This window comes from Balaenoptera acutorostrata, chromosome 11 (assembly GCF_949987535.1).
Source record: "Balaenoptera acutorostrata chromosome 11, mBalAcu1.1, whole genome shotgun sequence".
In the NCBI taxonomy this organism is placed as follows: Eukaryota; Metazoa; Chordata; class Mammalia; order Artiodactyla; family Balaenopteridae; genus Balaenoptera; species Balaenoptera acutorostrata.
Genome location: NC_080074.1, coordinates 6,354,781 through 6,369,744, shown reverse-complemented (window position 1 = coordinate 6,369,744; position 14,964 = coordinate 6,354,781). Strand labels below are relative to the sequence as shown.

The window sequence follows — 14,964 nt, the reverse complement described above, 5'->3', positions numbered from 1 at the left end:
ACAGTAGCCACAATGTGTGGGCCCATGGTACCTTGAGGGATCCAGGAAAATATTTTAATTTCTTTTAAAATCAGAAGAAAAAGATGAAAAGAACCCAGCCTGGATTATACCTGCCTTTATACAAATGCAGTCAAAGGTAGAAGAGGCCCATGAAGGCAAAAAAGGCAGGGCCTCGGAAAGTCAGACTTCAGCCCAGGAGGAGCAGGCAGAGTTCCCCTGGGCCTCCCGGCCCCCACCCCCAAGTGTCCAGTTTGGGCAATTGTGGTTCTGGCAGTCTGCGGGCCCTGCCGGGCCAAGTTAGTCAAGGGGGCAGTGACAGGCCCTGGGCTGCAGAAATAAAGCAGTGCGTGCAGATGAGGCGGTGAAGTGCTCAAGGCCTGCTCCTGGACATGCTGTCCCATCAGGGTGACCCTGGCAAACTGGAGGCCACATCTGGGCTGTGATGGTCACTGAATGCCAAGCGTCTGTGGTCTCCTGCATTACCATGTGGCATCCTCCTTAGTCCCACTATGCTGTGCCCATTTTACCGATGAGGAGATGGAGGCGGAGGGAGCCAGCCACAGAGAGGCTGGGCCATGACTAAGAGGGCAGCGCTGCCTCCTGTCCTGGGGCAACAGCTAAAGGAACTGGGGTTCTCCTCCGGAGATGGTGGCCAGGGCTGCTGTGTAGAAGGATGTTCAGGGCTCTGCCATCAGGCGACGTAATTCCCCTATCTGAGATCGGTGATCTCTATCGTCCCACTTTACAGATAGGAGAAATGAGGCAGAAGAAGAGACGCGACCTGCCTGCAGAGCCGGCAGTGTCTGCGCGGCGGGGCGGTCACGGTGGGAAGGAGAAGCGGCCGGGAGGCGCGCTCGTGCCCGGGGGAGGCGGAGGCGCGTCTTCCTGACAGGGCGGCCAGAGGAGGGAGCGCCCCAACCCGCGGGGCTGTAGGCGGCCGCCGTCCGGGTTTCCAGCGAAGCCGGGCGGGGCCGGGGTGGGCGGGGCCTCGCGGGAGGGGCCGGGGCCGCGCCCGGGCCCCACCTCCCGCCGCGCAGTGCCCTTCTCCTAGCGAGTCCTCGTCGCTGGTGAGTGGGGACGGGGCTTCGAGGGGGCGGCGGGAAGGGGGCCCCGCGCGGCAGCGACCCCCGACAGGGCCCGCCCGCCGGCGCGGGGCCCGAGGAGAAACTGCGGCGGGAGGTGGCGGGGACCCGGGGCGCGGCCGCGGGGCAGCACTGGGGACCCGGCCATTGGGTCGGCCGGCGGTGGGGGGGGGCGGCGGTGACCCCTCTCTCCCTCCACCCGGCCCTGGCCTCCGCGGTCGGCGCTCCTGCGCGGCCGGGTTCCGGCGGGATTGGGGGCGCGGAAGGGGGAACTTGGGCAACCCCGCCCCGCCGCACCCCGCCGGGCCCTCGGGTCCCGCGGGAAGCGGAGCCGCGGGAGGGACCAGGCACCCCCCCTTCCCGCCCAATGCATAGTTGAGCAGCCGCGGCCGGCAGAGGGCGGGAGTGGAGGAGCGGGATACCTTGCGGATCACAGAGTGCCTGGGAGACCTCGGGCTCCTGATCCACTTGAGACACCCCATTTCTAGGGGAGGAAACCCAGGCCAGAGAAGGGGCGGTTATTTGTCCAGAGCCAGTGAAGGCCCCGCGGAGCCTTAGAACCGGGTCCCCAGATCCCCGTCCAGTGCTCAGGTGCACTGTAGCCTACACATCCCGGTGTGGGCAGGGCATCCCCTGGGACTTGCCTGTCCCCTGCCCCTCCTGCAAAGGAGCTAGGAGCCCAGGTGGGAGGGGTCGTGGTGTTCCCGGAAAACTGCGTTTGCCTCTCGGGTGGGTGCCGAGCCAAAAGGCACAACCAAGCCAAAGGTCGGGACAAGGAAGGATTTATTACTTCCAACAAGTAAGGAGAGCACCTCGGAGCTTTCCCAAAGAAGTGTCTCCCCAAACAGCAAAACTGGGGAAGTTTTAAGCTGCATATTCATGAAGGGGCTTGAGCAGAGGAGAATTCAGCATAGAATTGGGGCAGAGGTCTGTAGAGTCCAAGCTTTAGTTGATTGAAGTTACAACGGGTCAGCAAAGGTCAGCTTCTTATCCCTTAGGTTCCAGTTGATCTGGTAGCTGAGCACTTGAGGTGGGGGTAGGGAGATGTGTTTAAATTATGCAAAACAGCTCAAAAACGTGTTTCGGGGTAACCTTTACCACTGAGACAGAACTGGGAGTCTTTACAACTGATTTATTATCTTTGCTATTGTTACTTCTCTTGCCTGATAACAGTTGTCTGCTCTTTCATTCCCTTAAGATTATTAGAGGCCTGTTGAAGGGCAAGCACTGTGGCCAGGCTTAGATCACAAAACAGCTTAGGCCTAAAATGGCTTCTCTTGTGTCAAGAAAGCCATGCGTGGTTCTCTTCCTTGGGGGGCACTCGACCCTCTCTGCTTACAGGGGGGCTTCCAGCCGTGAACACCTGGCTGAGTGCCAGAGCCAGCCTCGCCGAGGCCTGTGGCCTGGCCTGGATTGGGAGCCTCTCGGGCTGGCCTGCTAGGGCATGATGGTCCCTGGTACCAGCCACATGCTGCAGAGTGGACGGCAGGAGGGGCAGGACTCGAGCCTCCCCTTAGGATGTGTGACTGAGGGTGTTCCAAAGGGTCACGGCCAAGGGGAAGGCTGTGTACAAGGAGCACGGCCCAGAGTGCCTGGTACACAGCAGGCCCGCGGCCCAAAGGCCAGTCTGCTTGGATGTGGCCCGAGGGCCCCAGTGTCTCTGTGGGGAGTGGCGTGGGGACCCCGACACAGGGCAGCGGGAGGCCAGGGGCCGCTCCCAGGAAGCAGTAGCTCTTGTCCACTGGTCGGGAAAGGAGCTGAGGAGCAAGCCTCTTCGGGGAGCAGGGAGACAGGCTGCTCAGCCTCCCCAGAGGGAGGCTCAGACAGAATCCTGGGCCGCCGAGGGAGCCCTTTGAACTGGGGGGAAACTGACGGAAACTGCCCAGAGACACAGAGCAGTGCAGCTGGGGTTCAAATGCTCGTGGTCTGATTTCAAAGCCCTGCTTCCTCCACAGTGCATGCCCAGAGGAGTGTGTGCCTGGAGTGCGTGTGTGTGTGTGTGCATGTGTGTGTGTGTGTGCGTGTGTGTGTGTGTGTGTGTCTGCCTGGCCATGACTGAATGGTGTCCAGCTGGTTTTGCCAGAAACCAGAAACCGTTGACAGTGGATCGCTGAGCGGGGGTAGGGGAGGTGCTGACAGGGGGCTGAGCCTACTTTGTGCCTTATACACTTTTGACTTTTCATTACTTCATTTCTGAATCTGTCTCTTATTTGTATTTGTATTTGTATAATGCCTGAGCATGCTCTCTGTCTCAATAAATAGTCAGTCTCCATAAAGCAGATTCCCCTTTGTCACCCCGGGCCCCACCCCATCCCAGACCAGCTGGGTTTCCAGACCTGTTGTCTGTTACATTGGATACTTTCATAATGAAAAAGATTAACAGAGGTTACAATGAGGATGATTAGCTGTGAGTCATTTAAAAAAAAAAAAGGAGCCTTAAAACAAGTCCCTGGGACCATCGGTGGTGGCTTGAAGGAGAGATAAGGCCCAGGAGGAGCTGGGTACAGCTTGGAGGTGGGGACCAGAGAAACGGCAAAACTCTGTTCTGTTTCTGAGCAGCAGTTTCTGTCACCTTCTATAGGGAGGCCTCAGAGAACAGAAAGCTCCTCCAGAGGCCCACTGCCGCAGCCCCCCCTTCACAGACGGGGGCACAGAGGCCCAGGAGTGAAGCATCACTAGGACGAGAGATCCTGAGTCTCACCCCAGGGGCAGGGAGGATTCAGATCCCGAAACTGCTGCCCACGGGCCCAGCTGGGACCTGATGCCTCGTCGGGGCTGGGACACTGGCCCTGGTGCTGGAGAGAGTGCGGCTGTTGGTCCTGAGAGAATCCTCTGGCACCAAGGCAGCGGGTGGAATGGCTGAGGTGGGGTGGGAGTGGCCTGAGATGAGCCCTGGGCCCCCCGCAGCTTTCTGGGGCAGGGCTTAAGTGCCTTGTCAGGATGGAGGAGGAAGCTGAGAGAGGGGAGGTGACACAGCCCATCGTTGTGACTGGCTGTGTGGCCCAGAGCTGAGGCCAGCAGACTCCCAGATCAGGAACTGGAGGGGTGTTTCAGGAGGTCTCAGAGTCACCCAGACCTGGAAAGTTCTGTGACTCCCTGTGCCTCGGTTTCCTCATCTGGAAAGTGGAGTCCACTGTGGAGGCCGAGAGATGTGGAAGTCGGGGCCTGAGAAGAGAAGCAGCTGGCCCCACCCCTGCGGCTGTTGTGAAGCCGGAGTGAAGCGGTGATGACCCAGGATGAAGACAGCCGGGCCCTGCACCAGGCTCCGCCCCCCCGCTCACTCCCAGAGGCCTTGCACGGTCTCCTGACCCCAAGGCCTGAGCTCTCTGCTTTGCCCGTTCTTGGCCTCTGTTTCAGTGGCCCCAGGCCTTGAGGGCGGGGCCTTTTGGAAGCATTTTCACCCACTGAGTGTTGGGTGACCAACTGGCTGACATTTTCTCAGCCTTGGGTCTGCGCCATGTAGCTGCTGCTTCTCCTGGAGGGATGAGTGGTCCCCAACACTGACCCCCACATCCCCTGGCTTATCTGGACCTCCCCTGAGCCTGCCCACAACCCCATGAAGCACGCAGGGCAGGTTACACCCACCTGATGTAAGGGGAAACCGAGGCCCAGAGAGGAGCTTTGGCTTGGCTTCACCAAGAAAATTGGAGGCAGAGCCAAGGTTTGGGCTCTCAGTCACCTTCTGACGGAAACAGAAATAAAGGGCAGGTGGGTGGCTTTGCCTCTCTGCCTGAGCCCTGAGCCCCCTCCTGGCCACTGGAGTGGCTCTAACCCAGACCCTAACCCTAACCCCATCACAGGATGGATCTCTCTCAGGCCTGCTTGGGCCAGCTGCCCTGCCCTGCCCAGCCCAGCCCAGCATGACTCAGCTTGGTGGGTCCCCTAATCGGGTGATTCAAGAGCCTGGCAGTCCCCATGAGGCCCCAGGAAGCTCCTTGCCTGGGCTCTCTCCATGTGGGACATTTGACCTACTTGTTTTCTGACCCTCAGGCTGGGCAGACCCTTTAATCCCCTTGGCCCAGTGGTGCATAAACACAGCAGCCTGGAAGGGTGAGCAGAAGCGTGGGCTCAGGCCTTACTCTGTCACCGCAGCGGGGAGAGCCACCACCTCTTCCTGGGCGTCTGTTTGTTCTGCACAGCAAGGGACCAGGGTGGTGGGCTCTCCAGCCCCGTCAGCTGGCACGCTGGGGATTTCCTGGGCACCGGCTGGGTGCCGTGGCAGGGTGACACGAGCGCCCCTGCCCACAGCGCCTTGGGGAGAAGTATGGACCCAGGCTACAATGTGGGGGAGCCTCGAAAACACGCTCAGTGAGAGAAGCCGGACCCCAAAGTCCACATAATGTGTGATTCCATTTATGTGAAATGTGTGGAAAAGGTAAATCCACAGAGACAGAAGGCAGATGGGTGGTTGCCAGGGGCTGGGGGAGGGAGGAATGGGGAGTGAGTGCTGATGGGTGGGCATCTTTTGGGGTGATGGAAATGTTTTGGAACTTGGTATGGGTGGTTGCACAACATTGGGAAATGTACCAAATGCCGCTGAACTGTGCACTTTAAAATGGTTCATTTTATGTTTTATGACTCTCATTTCCATTAACCAAAAGCAATAAGAAATAAAAACCAAATGGTCAGGAAACTCTGAGGGGCCTTGGTGGCAGGTGGGTCAGGGGTGGGGCTTAGGAACCGAAGCAGTGACAACAATATCGAGGAGAAAGTAGGAGACTATGCGCGTTAGTGTCCAAAGCAGGATCCTTCTTTTCTTTTTAATGTTTCATTTTTTTTTTTTTTTTTTTAATGAGGATCTTGAATCAGATGCGTATGTTTGATTGATTGATTGATTGATTGATTTTGGCTGTGTTGGGTCTTCGTTTCTGTGCGAGGGCTTTCTCCAGTTGTGGCAAGAGGGGGCCACTCTTCATCGCGATGCGCGGGCCTCTCTCGTTGCGGAGCACAGGCTCCAGACGCGCAGGCTCAGCAGTTGTGGCTCACGGGCCCAGCCGCTCTGCGGCATGTGGGATCTTCCCAGGCCAGGGCTCGAACCCGTGTCCCCTGCATTAGCAGGCAGATTCTCAACCACTGCGCCACCAGGGAAGCCCTAATGTTTCATTTTGAACTAATTTTAGACTTGCGGTAAAGTTACAAAGGTAGTACAGAGAGTTGCTGCATACCCTTCACCCAGCTTCCCCTAGTGGAACCAGGAAATTCACACCGTGCTGGTAACCCCGCTAACGTGCTCAGCTGGCCCGGGACCCTGTCTGTCTGGGATCCCACATTGCGTTTAGCTGTTATTTGTCCTTAGTCGGTGACATTTCCCTCCGTCTTTCCTTGCCTTTCATGACCTTGACCCTTTTCAAGAGTGCTAGAGCGCAGGCCAGGTATTTGGTCGAATGTTCCTCTGTCTGGGATTGTGACGTTTTCTCATGATTGGACTGGGGTTTGTGTTTGGGGCATGAATACCAGAGCGAGTGTGTCCACCTCTGTGAACCGTGTCATGTGTCTTACACCAGTGGCGTTAACCTTGGTCACCTGTAAAAGGAGCACTGCTGAGAGGGAGGGGGGCCATTCTTTTGGGACAAAGTGGGCATAAATTGGGACCTTCCTGGGAAAAGGCACAGTTCAGCCCCCGACCCCCTGGGCCTCAGTGTCCCTATCTGTGTGTGAGAGTCAGTGCGAGGTGAAGCCCTCCCACCTGCCCAGCTCATGTCATGGTCCAGGGGACTCCTCAGGCACTGAACACAGCTTGTTACGGTTGCCCAAGGACTGTCACTTGGCTGCGGATTCAACACATTTATTAAACAGGCTGAGCACGGCTGTGCCCCATGGCGTAGGTGAGAAAGCCGGCTGAGGTGGCCTGGGCTCCCCCGAGATGACACAGTGGTGGCTGGGTCCCAGGGCTCCACATCCACCTGGCAGCAGCACTGGGCCAGTGCTCTCCTGGCCCCGGGAGAGGTGGGCCTTCATACTGTGGTGAGATCAGCCCCTCAGCCCCACCCCAGGAACAGTTGCGTGCACCCTGGAAACCAGAGGGCCAGGGGGTGGGGTGGGAGGGGCTGGGGGAGAAGCACAGGAAGCTTTACTTGTCACCAGCCAGCCCTGGGCAGTGCTTATCCACGGCTCATCTGTGCAGTGATCGTGCAGAATGAGCTCACTGTGCCCACTTGACAGGCGAGAAAACTGAGGCCCAGGGCGGTAGGAATCAGAGTCACTAGACGGCAGAGCCAGATTCTGCTGGATGCCTAACACTCTCCGACTGTTCCTTTAAAAATTATGCTCGTTATAGACATTTCGGAAAACAATAACAAAGCATCGTAAATTCCTCTGCTGAGTGTGGGCCTTAGACTCCCAAGCTACCCACTTGTGGGGGGGCCCTGGGCAAACGCCCCCGCCGCTCTGCACCTTGGGTCCATCGGCAGGTGGGATAAGATGGTGTGGGTCCCTCGCGGGGTGAGGGCAGAAAGACAGTGTTTGGGTCGGGCCTGTGCCCGGGCCGGGCTCACAGCCGTTCCCCAGGAGATGTTTGCTTTATGAGGGTGACGGCTGCTAACGTCTTCATGCGCTTGTTACCGTTTTTAAAATGCATATCCATTTTTTGCTAAAATTGGGATAATTCTGTAGTCAATTTTATATTCTGCTTTCTGCACTTAATGTTATGTTGAGGACAGTTTTCACATCATTAAAGAGTCCTCCAAGCGGGACTTGGGCGTTGACCCATCCTTAACAGTCCCCGGTGTTGGGCACTGAGGTTGCTTCTGCATCTCACAGAGCTTCGTGGTGCCCCAGGCCAGCAGCTGCCCCTTCTGCCCTGGGCAGCCTTCGCCCTTTGCCCGGAAGCCCCGATGGCTCCCCACTGCCTCCGGATGGGCACAGCCTCTTCCCTGTACCTGCTGCCCCGTCTGCCTCGTGCCTCTCTCCACCCCCGCCGCTTTCCCCTCCCGTGTTCCTGGGAGAAAGTGCTCCGTGTCCTTCCAGCACCGTCTTCTCTCTGATCCTGGGTCGGGGTGCCCTGTCTGAGGTCTGGGCCTCTTCCGCTCCATCCACCGTGGGTGCCCAGCCCCCATCCTAGCAGGCCGTCCTGCAAGTTTACTGAACATAATCCATCTGTGTGGCTTCTTATCTCCTACAGACACTCCCGGCTTCTCCAACTAGAGTCAGGGCGTGTTAGCAGGAGCTCAGCCCCTTCATTTTGTGGTGGGGAAACCGAGGCCCAGTTAGGGGTGCTGATAGGCTTGGGGTCCCACAGCAGGTTAGGCAGAGCTGGCCCCCGACACCCAGCCCAGGGCTCTGCTTGCTGTCTGGCTGGACTCTCAGCCCCAATGAGCTCAGCTCCCTGGGAGCCTTGAGCGCTGCTGGGCGCCTAGTAGGTCCTCAGCGCAGACCTGGGGGCTGCTGGGCAAGGGGGAGTGTTTGACGAGCAGAACGGAGAGACCTGAAGATTGGTTCCCCTCTGTCCCTGCCTGGGGGGCTCCAGCCCTGGAGGTGGTGGTGACAGCATCCAGGCCTGCCTTGCCCTGAGCCCCGTCAGCCTCTCAGGGCTGCTGAGGGGGCCTCACCAGCTTTAAACTCTGTCCCTTTCCACCCACCACGTCCATGGCCCTGGGCGTCAGGGCCCAGCAGCTTTTCGACCTGGGCAGAGCCTGACCCCAGAGTGCTGTGTGACCCCAGGGAGGCTGCTTTCCCTCTCTGGAACACAGGGAAGGGGAGGTGATTTCAGGGTGGGCCCGTGGGATGGTGTACAAAGAGACCCCCCTGCACTGGGCTGGACCCGGGTCGGCCACGTTGATGTTCTGTTCATTTGCCGGAGGCCACAGTATTTTGGTGGGGAGCGGGTATTTGAGCCAATCTCTGTCTGATACCTGTTGTTGCATGAATGACGAATGACTGAATGAGAGGTATTGGAGCGTCAGGCGCAGGGTGTGGATCGAGGCAGCCTCGCAGTACTGGCCCGGGGAGGGAGGGCTGGGCAGCCTTCTTGGTGGAGGGGACCCAAACTGGCCGTGATTGAGGCAGCAGAGAGGAGGGGTCACTTGCCAGGAGACCCAAGGTCAAGGGTGAGGGTGAGAGAGCACAGGAGCCTGGCAGCTGGAGCAGGAGCGGACGTGGGGCCGACAGGGCAGCCTCGTGGGTGGGAGTGGGGGTGTGGGTGGAAACGCATTCCCTGGAGCCCTTGGGCTGGCAGGGGCTGCAGGGCGGACTCAGCACTGGCCCCGCAACCTCACACATCTTTTCTGCACCTCCTGCGTGTTCCATCAATCGATTGGTTGATCCATGAGTGATGAGGGGCTGGTAACAGACCCACCCCGGGTCTGTGCACAGTAGGTCCTCAGGAAGCGCCGGGGGAAGCCCCACCCCAGCTCTGGAGCATCACCGCCTCTCACCCCAGCCCTGTCTTCTCTTTCAGAACTTTCCGGAACAGCAGCTGCAGCAGCAATGGCCCCGCCCTGGGTGCCCGCCGTGGGCTTCACGCTGGTGCCCAGTCTGGGGGGCTTCCTGGCCTCCCACTATGTCCGCGGAGAGAGTCTCCGCTGGTACGCCGGCCTGCAGAAGCCCTCGTGGCACCCGCCCCGCTGGACGCTGGCTCCCATCTGGGGCACGCTGTACTCGGCCATGGGGTAGGTGGGCATGGGTACTGGCCTGGCAGCTGGGCCTGTCCACCTGCCGGGGCAGGCAGGGCAGGGGGAGGCCCAGGCCCGAGGGCAGAGCTTCTCCTCCAGAGTGGGAACTGTCCAGGTGTTCCCGGGGCAGCGGGCACCACTTCCTGGCCTCGTTTGGCAAGTGAGGGTGGAGAAAACTATGGGGCCTGTTGGTTGCACAACTGAACTTTTTCCTCTGGGGCCTCCTGGGAGGGGCGGGCAACCCCGTACTGGCATTCTGGCTGTTTTCACAACAGCAGGGTGAGGCCGGCTCCGTGTGCGAAGTTCAGACGTGGGCATGTGGATGCTTCCAAGATCGGGGGAGTGCCCCCCCCCCCGCCCCCGTGGCTCCGGTGGGAACCGCACCCAGGAGACTGGTCAGCTTCCCACCCTCCTCTGGAAGGTTCCCTGCATACTGGTTCTGTGCTAGCCCAGTGCAGGGTGGGACTGCAGAGGGCAGGTAGCAGAGACCAGGCTGATGCCCCAGGGTTCTTTTTTTTTTTAATTTAAAAAATTTTTAATTTATTTTATTTTTATTTGTTTATTTATTTTTGGCTGTGTTGCTGCACGCAGGCTTTCTCTACCTATGTCAAGCGGGGGCTACTCTCCTTTGCGGGGTGTGGGCTTCTCATTGCAGTGGCTTCTCTTGTTGTGGAGCACGGGCTCTAGGCATGTGGGCTTCAGTAGTTGTGGCTCGAGGGCTCTAGAGCGTAGGCTCAGTAGTTGTGGCGCATGGGCTTAGTTGCTCCACAGTGTGTGGGATCTTCCCAGACCAGGGATTGAACCCGTGTCCCCTGCATTGGCAGGCAGACTCTTAACCACTGTGCCACCAGGCACAAATGCTGACTCACCTACTAATTGCCTGCCAAGAGCTCTTAGCGCTTTGACTCTCTGTGCCAGTTTCTGCACCTGTAAGATGGGGGTGGTAGTACTGCCCATCTCATGACGTTATCATGAGAATGAATGAGCTAATGCTTGGAAAGAGAGCGGTGCCTGCATGTGTAAATGCTGCAGGGCATTAGATATTATTATTGGTGGTGTTATTGTTGTCCCTGTGGCCCTAAGAGCCCCATGACCAGGCCCTCTTCTGCTTCACCTCCCCAGTGCCCCCCAGACTTCACCAGTAACATAGGCTGACTCAGGGGGTCTCGTGCATGCCTCTAAGCCTTTGCATATCCTCATTGCCTCCCCCTGGCAAACTCATACTCATCCTCTAAGGCCCAGCCCAAAAGTCCCATCCTGTTTACTTGCATGCCTTATGTGCTTCCCCCTTTACAGCACTGATGATGATAATAATGTCAAATATTTATTGAGTGTCCCATGTGTCAGGTACTGCCCTGGGCACTGCCAGTGTGTTAAGTAGAATCTCCACAGCAACCCCGTGAGAAACAAAGGCCCAGAGAGGTTAAGCAACTTCCCTGAGGTCACACAGCAGTCAGTGGCAGGGCATGCCTGAGCCATCAGTGTGTGGTCCCAGAGGTGAGCGTGGCTCCTGGCCCTGCAGGGAGGCTCCTGGCCTCTTCCCTGTTGGTGCCCTGACCGGAAGCCTCTCTTTCAGGTATGGCTCCTACATGATCTGGAAAGAGCTGGGGGGCTTCTCGAAGGAGGCTGTGGTTCCCCTGGGCCTCTACGCTGGGCAGCTGGCTCTGAACTGGGCATGGCCTCCCCTCTTCTTCGGTGCCCGACAAATGGGTTGGGTAAGTGTGACCTTGGCTTGTCTCCCTGGTCCCTGGAGACGGCTCCTCTCTTGGGGGACATGGGGCATCACATCCCAGACCCTCAGGGTCAGGGTCTAAAGGCGGGGGCAGGGGAGGCACTTGGCTCCTGGTTCACGTCTCCTCAGAAGCTCTTAGGGGACCAGTGCCCCTCAGCTGCTCTTCTTCCAATGCAGGAAGCCTTGCAGGGCTCTGATGGGTTTAGGGGCCGTTGGCATAGGAGAACCCACATTACACCTGGTGCTGTGCACCCCACACATGGCATAGTCAGGGAAGGGCGATTGTTCCCATTTTACAGATGAGGAAACTGAGGCAGAAAATGGGGGCGGGGCTTGGCCAGGTCACTGAGAGGCGGATGGAGAGTTCCCTCAGGCGTAGTGGTGGTGGGCAGCTGGGACACACAGCCCCATGGGTACGTGGAGCCTCAGGCCTCCCTGTCGTCCCTCTGTGTCTGTGCAGGCCCTGGTGGACCTCCTGCTGATGGGTGGGGTGGCAGCAGCCACGGCCGTGGCCTGGCACCAGGTGAGCCCACCGGCCGCCTGCCTGCTCTACCCGTACCTGGCCTGGCTGGCCTTTGCGGCCACGCTCAACTACTGTGTCTGGCGGGACAACCAGGACGACAGCCGTGGCCGTCGGCTCTCGGAATGAAGGTGCCCTGCCCTCCGAGGACTGCAGCTGCTGCGGGTCAGGCGTTGCTGGTGGTGGTGGCCCCCGGGCTCTCCTGGCCGCCAGGCTGCCTGTGTGTCCGGTCTCAGCCCAGGGGTCACCAGCAGTTTCAGAGGTGCTCCAGGCCGAGCCCCCACCCCAGAAACAGTGTCCTGCGCTTTCTGCACTGCTCGAAGCTCGCTCTCAGAATGTGGAATTTTATAAGCCAAATAAAGTTTTTTAACCTCCTGGCAGTGGCCGTTTTACTTGGGTGGGACCCTTGGCCGTGGGGAGGGCGAGGGGCTCGTCCTCTTGCTGGATGCGTCTGGGCTGTATCATCCAGATGACGCTGGACCCGGCCAGGGCTTCGCCACAATTCTCGGGACCCTTCCAAGAGCGGAGGTGGCCCGTCCAGGCTGGAGCAGCAGACACTGGCATAGCTGCAGCTGAGGGAGGAGGCCCTGCCCACCCCCTTCACGTCCAGGAAGCCCAGCCCAGCCACTTGAAGGGCACAGGCCCGCAGCCGGCCTGGTCCAATGCCTGACTCTGCTTGGGCACCAAGCGTGGTCCTCTGCTGGCCTCAGCCAGGATGGGGCTGGGCCCAGAGCAGGGGACGCCGACCAACCTGTCCCTTGGGTGCCGGGACTCATGCCAGCCTCACCCCGTCAGGGACAGCCTCACAAACACTCCATCTGGGAGGGGCGGTCAGAGGCAGTATTGGCCATGCCCCAACCCAGCAGACAGCAGCCCCTCCCTGGCCCAGGTCCGCCCAGATTTGGAGGTGTCACCCCCGGCTTCGAATTGGGTGACCCGTGACCTGTGCGGGCAGCTGTTGGGAGTGGGGCCGGGCAGAGCCTCTTACCCGGGCTGCTGCTGAAGTGCCGACCTCCTCTCCGAGTTCCTACAACCTGTGCTGCGCCCGGCAGCAGACTCCTAGGACCAGGGCTGGTCCAAGCTGCTGGCCTTTTTGTTGCTTGTCTGTTTTGGTTTCGGTCATTGAATAAGTTAATTCAAATGAAGTAAAAATAAAATTTCCGTATTTAGAGCTCACACTCATTTTGGCAGCCAGTGGCTTTTGCCACTTCTCCCTCTCACCTCGCCTCTTCTGTCCTCACATCCGGATGTGACTGAACGGTACGAAACGCTCTGGGAGATGGGCAGACAGCTGACTGCATTCTTCTGAGAGAAGGGGCAGCTCTTTCAGTGGCTGTCACTTTGCCCACACTCAACCCTGGTGGAATTTCACGTTCCACAGATCGTGCTCAGGAATCCAGCAGCTTGGTAGCTACGAGCACTTAGCTGAGCCCTCGGCCAGCTCCCCAGTTCTTCTTCTTCTTCTTTTTTAAAAAATATTTATTTATTTATTTATTTTTGGCTGTGCTGGGTCTTAGTCGTGGCATGCGGGATCTTCATTGCAGCATTCGGGATCAAGTTCCCCAACCAGGGATCGAACCTGGGCCCCCTGCATTGGGAGCACAGACTCTTACCCACTGGACCGCCCGGGAAGTCCTTCCCCAGTTCTTCTGATGCTCATTGCAGCAGAAGAGTCAGATGGGGGACTCTGCACATCCTTTTCACTAATTTATTTCTAAAGTTCTCCAAGACGGTCAGGGGTGCTCCTTGAAGCATCGTGGGCACCCGTGTGCCTGCCAGACTTAGCACATTAAGTGTACCTGAGACTTCTGGAATCTTCTCAGTGGCGCTCATGCAGAGCCCTTTTTTCCATTCCGTACATTCATGGGTTTGTTCATCTCTAGCAACATCCCACATCCTTTCTACTGGCCACAAAAACACACACGGCCCTAGAAACACCTGGGAAAACGGGCGAGAGGAGGGTGCGTTTTGCTGTTTTCTTTGCTACTTTCTCACGATGCTCTCCCCGTCTTCATGATTAGATGGCCTTTCTGAGCTGTCGCCACCCACGAGGGACTTCAGGGTTGTGACAGTCTCTGTGTTGGTTTAATAGGAAAATCCACAGCACGCAGATCTGTCAAGTCCTTCTGGTCTGCGTCTTTCCTGGAGCTGCTTCAATCAATTTAGATCTCCTTAAATCCGTGCGTCTGAACCCTTCTCGGTCCGACTAGCCATAAAGGATGCAAGCAAGAGTTCACACAGCCCAAGAGGGCTCGGCTGGCTGGTCGTCAGCAGGGAAGCGACAGCGACTCTCAGTTTGCCTGGCATTTTGATGTTATGGTTGCTGCTCTGGACCCTGCAAGATGAAACCTTGCCTCTCCTATAGCAAGAGATTCTATTCTGTGTCCATGGAAGAGCTGCCGTGTTTATGTGGCCATAGGCCATCCCTGGGGACGTTTTCTAAATTTCACCGTCAGCATCTCAAGCTTTACCTTTTGGATTTCTTCTGTGTCGCCCTGTAGAATTTTGGTACAATTATCACTGCTACTGGGACTCTCCCGTCAAGCCCAAACGTCAGAGTCTGACTTCTGATGAATTATTAACACAGAGAAACTGACTCAGGTGAAGATGGGTACCAGAAAGTATTTAGAGGGATAAGAACCGTCTCCACTGCAACGAGTCTTCTGGGACCCTGGAAGCCCAGCTTGATGGTCTTCCTGGGGGTTGTCTGATTTTCACTGATCAGAGGTGTAAGGATCTCTGGAATTGGGGAAAAGCACATTTATAATTACAGAAAGGCTGGATCATGTGGTCTTCTGATCCCAGTGACTATGCTGATTCCACTGGGATTGCACTGGGCAACCAGGTTCTAAGTTAACTGGGAACGGGCAGGAGCATCCTGGGAGGCATCTGATGAACAGCCTGGTGTGAGCACCTGTTCTGAGGGGCACGGGAAGGACCCTGGCCTGGGTGTCAGGGGCCCTCTGCCTTCATTTTAACCTTCAAAACCACCGGGGGGCGCCACTGTGCTTGCTGACAGAG

At 57.9% G+C, this 14,964-nt stretch overlaps 1 protein-coding gene across 1 annotated transcript; it reads left to right on the top strand.

The window, feature by feature from the left end:
- The first annotated feature begins 924 nt into the window (after positions 1-924).
- TSPO (translocator protein) lies at positions 925-12,212 on the top strand. The gene is made up of 4 exons (XM_057556148.1): positions 925-1,067; positions 9,478-9,688; positions 11,268-11,406; positions 11,884-12,212. The coding sequence occupies exons 2-4, from the start codon at positions 9,507-9,509 to the stop codon at positions 12,070-12,072; spliced, it is 510 nt and encodes a 169-aa protein (XP_057412131.1). The 5' UTR covers positions 925-1,067; positions 9,478-9,506; the 3' UTR covers positions 12,073-12,212.
- The last annotated feature ends 2,752 nt before the right edge of the window (positions 12,213-14,964 follow it).

Bases quoted from the DNA above. Each gene is read 5' to 3' on its own strand.
- TSPO (XM_057556148.1), top strand. From the start codon at position 9,507: ATGGCCCCGCCCTGGGTGCCCGCCGTGGGCTTCACGCTGGTGCCCAGT. The intron at 9,689-11,267 runs GTAGGTGGGCAT...CCTCTCTTTCAG, and splicing joins ACGCTGTACTCGGCCATGGG to GTATGGCTCCTACATGATCT. The intron at 11,407-11,883 runs GTAAGTGTGACC...GTGTCTGTGCAG, and splicing joins GTGCCCGACAAATGGGTTGG to GCCCTGGTGGACCTCCTGCT.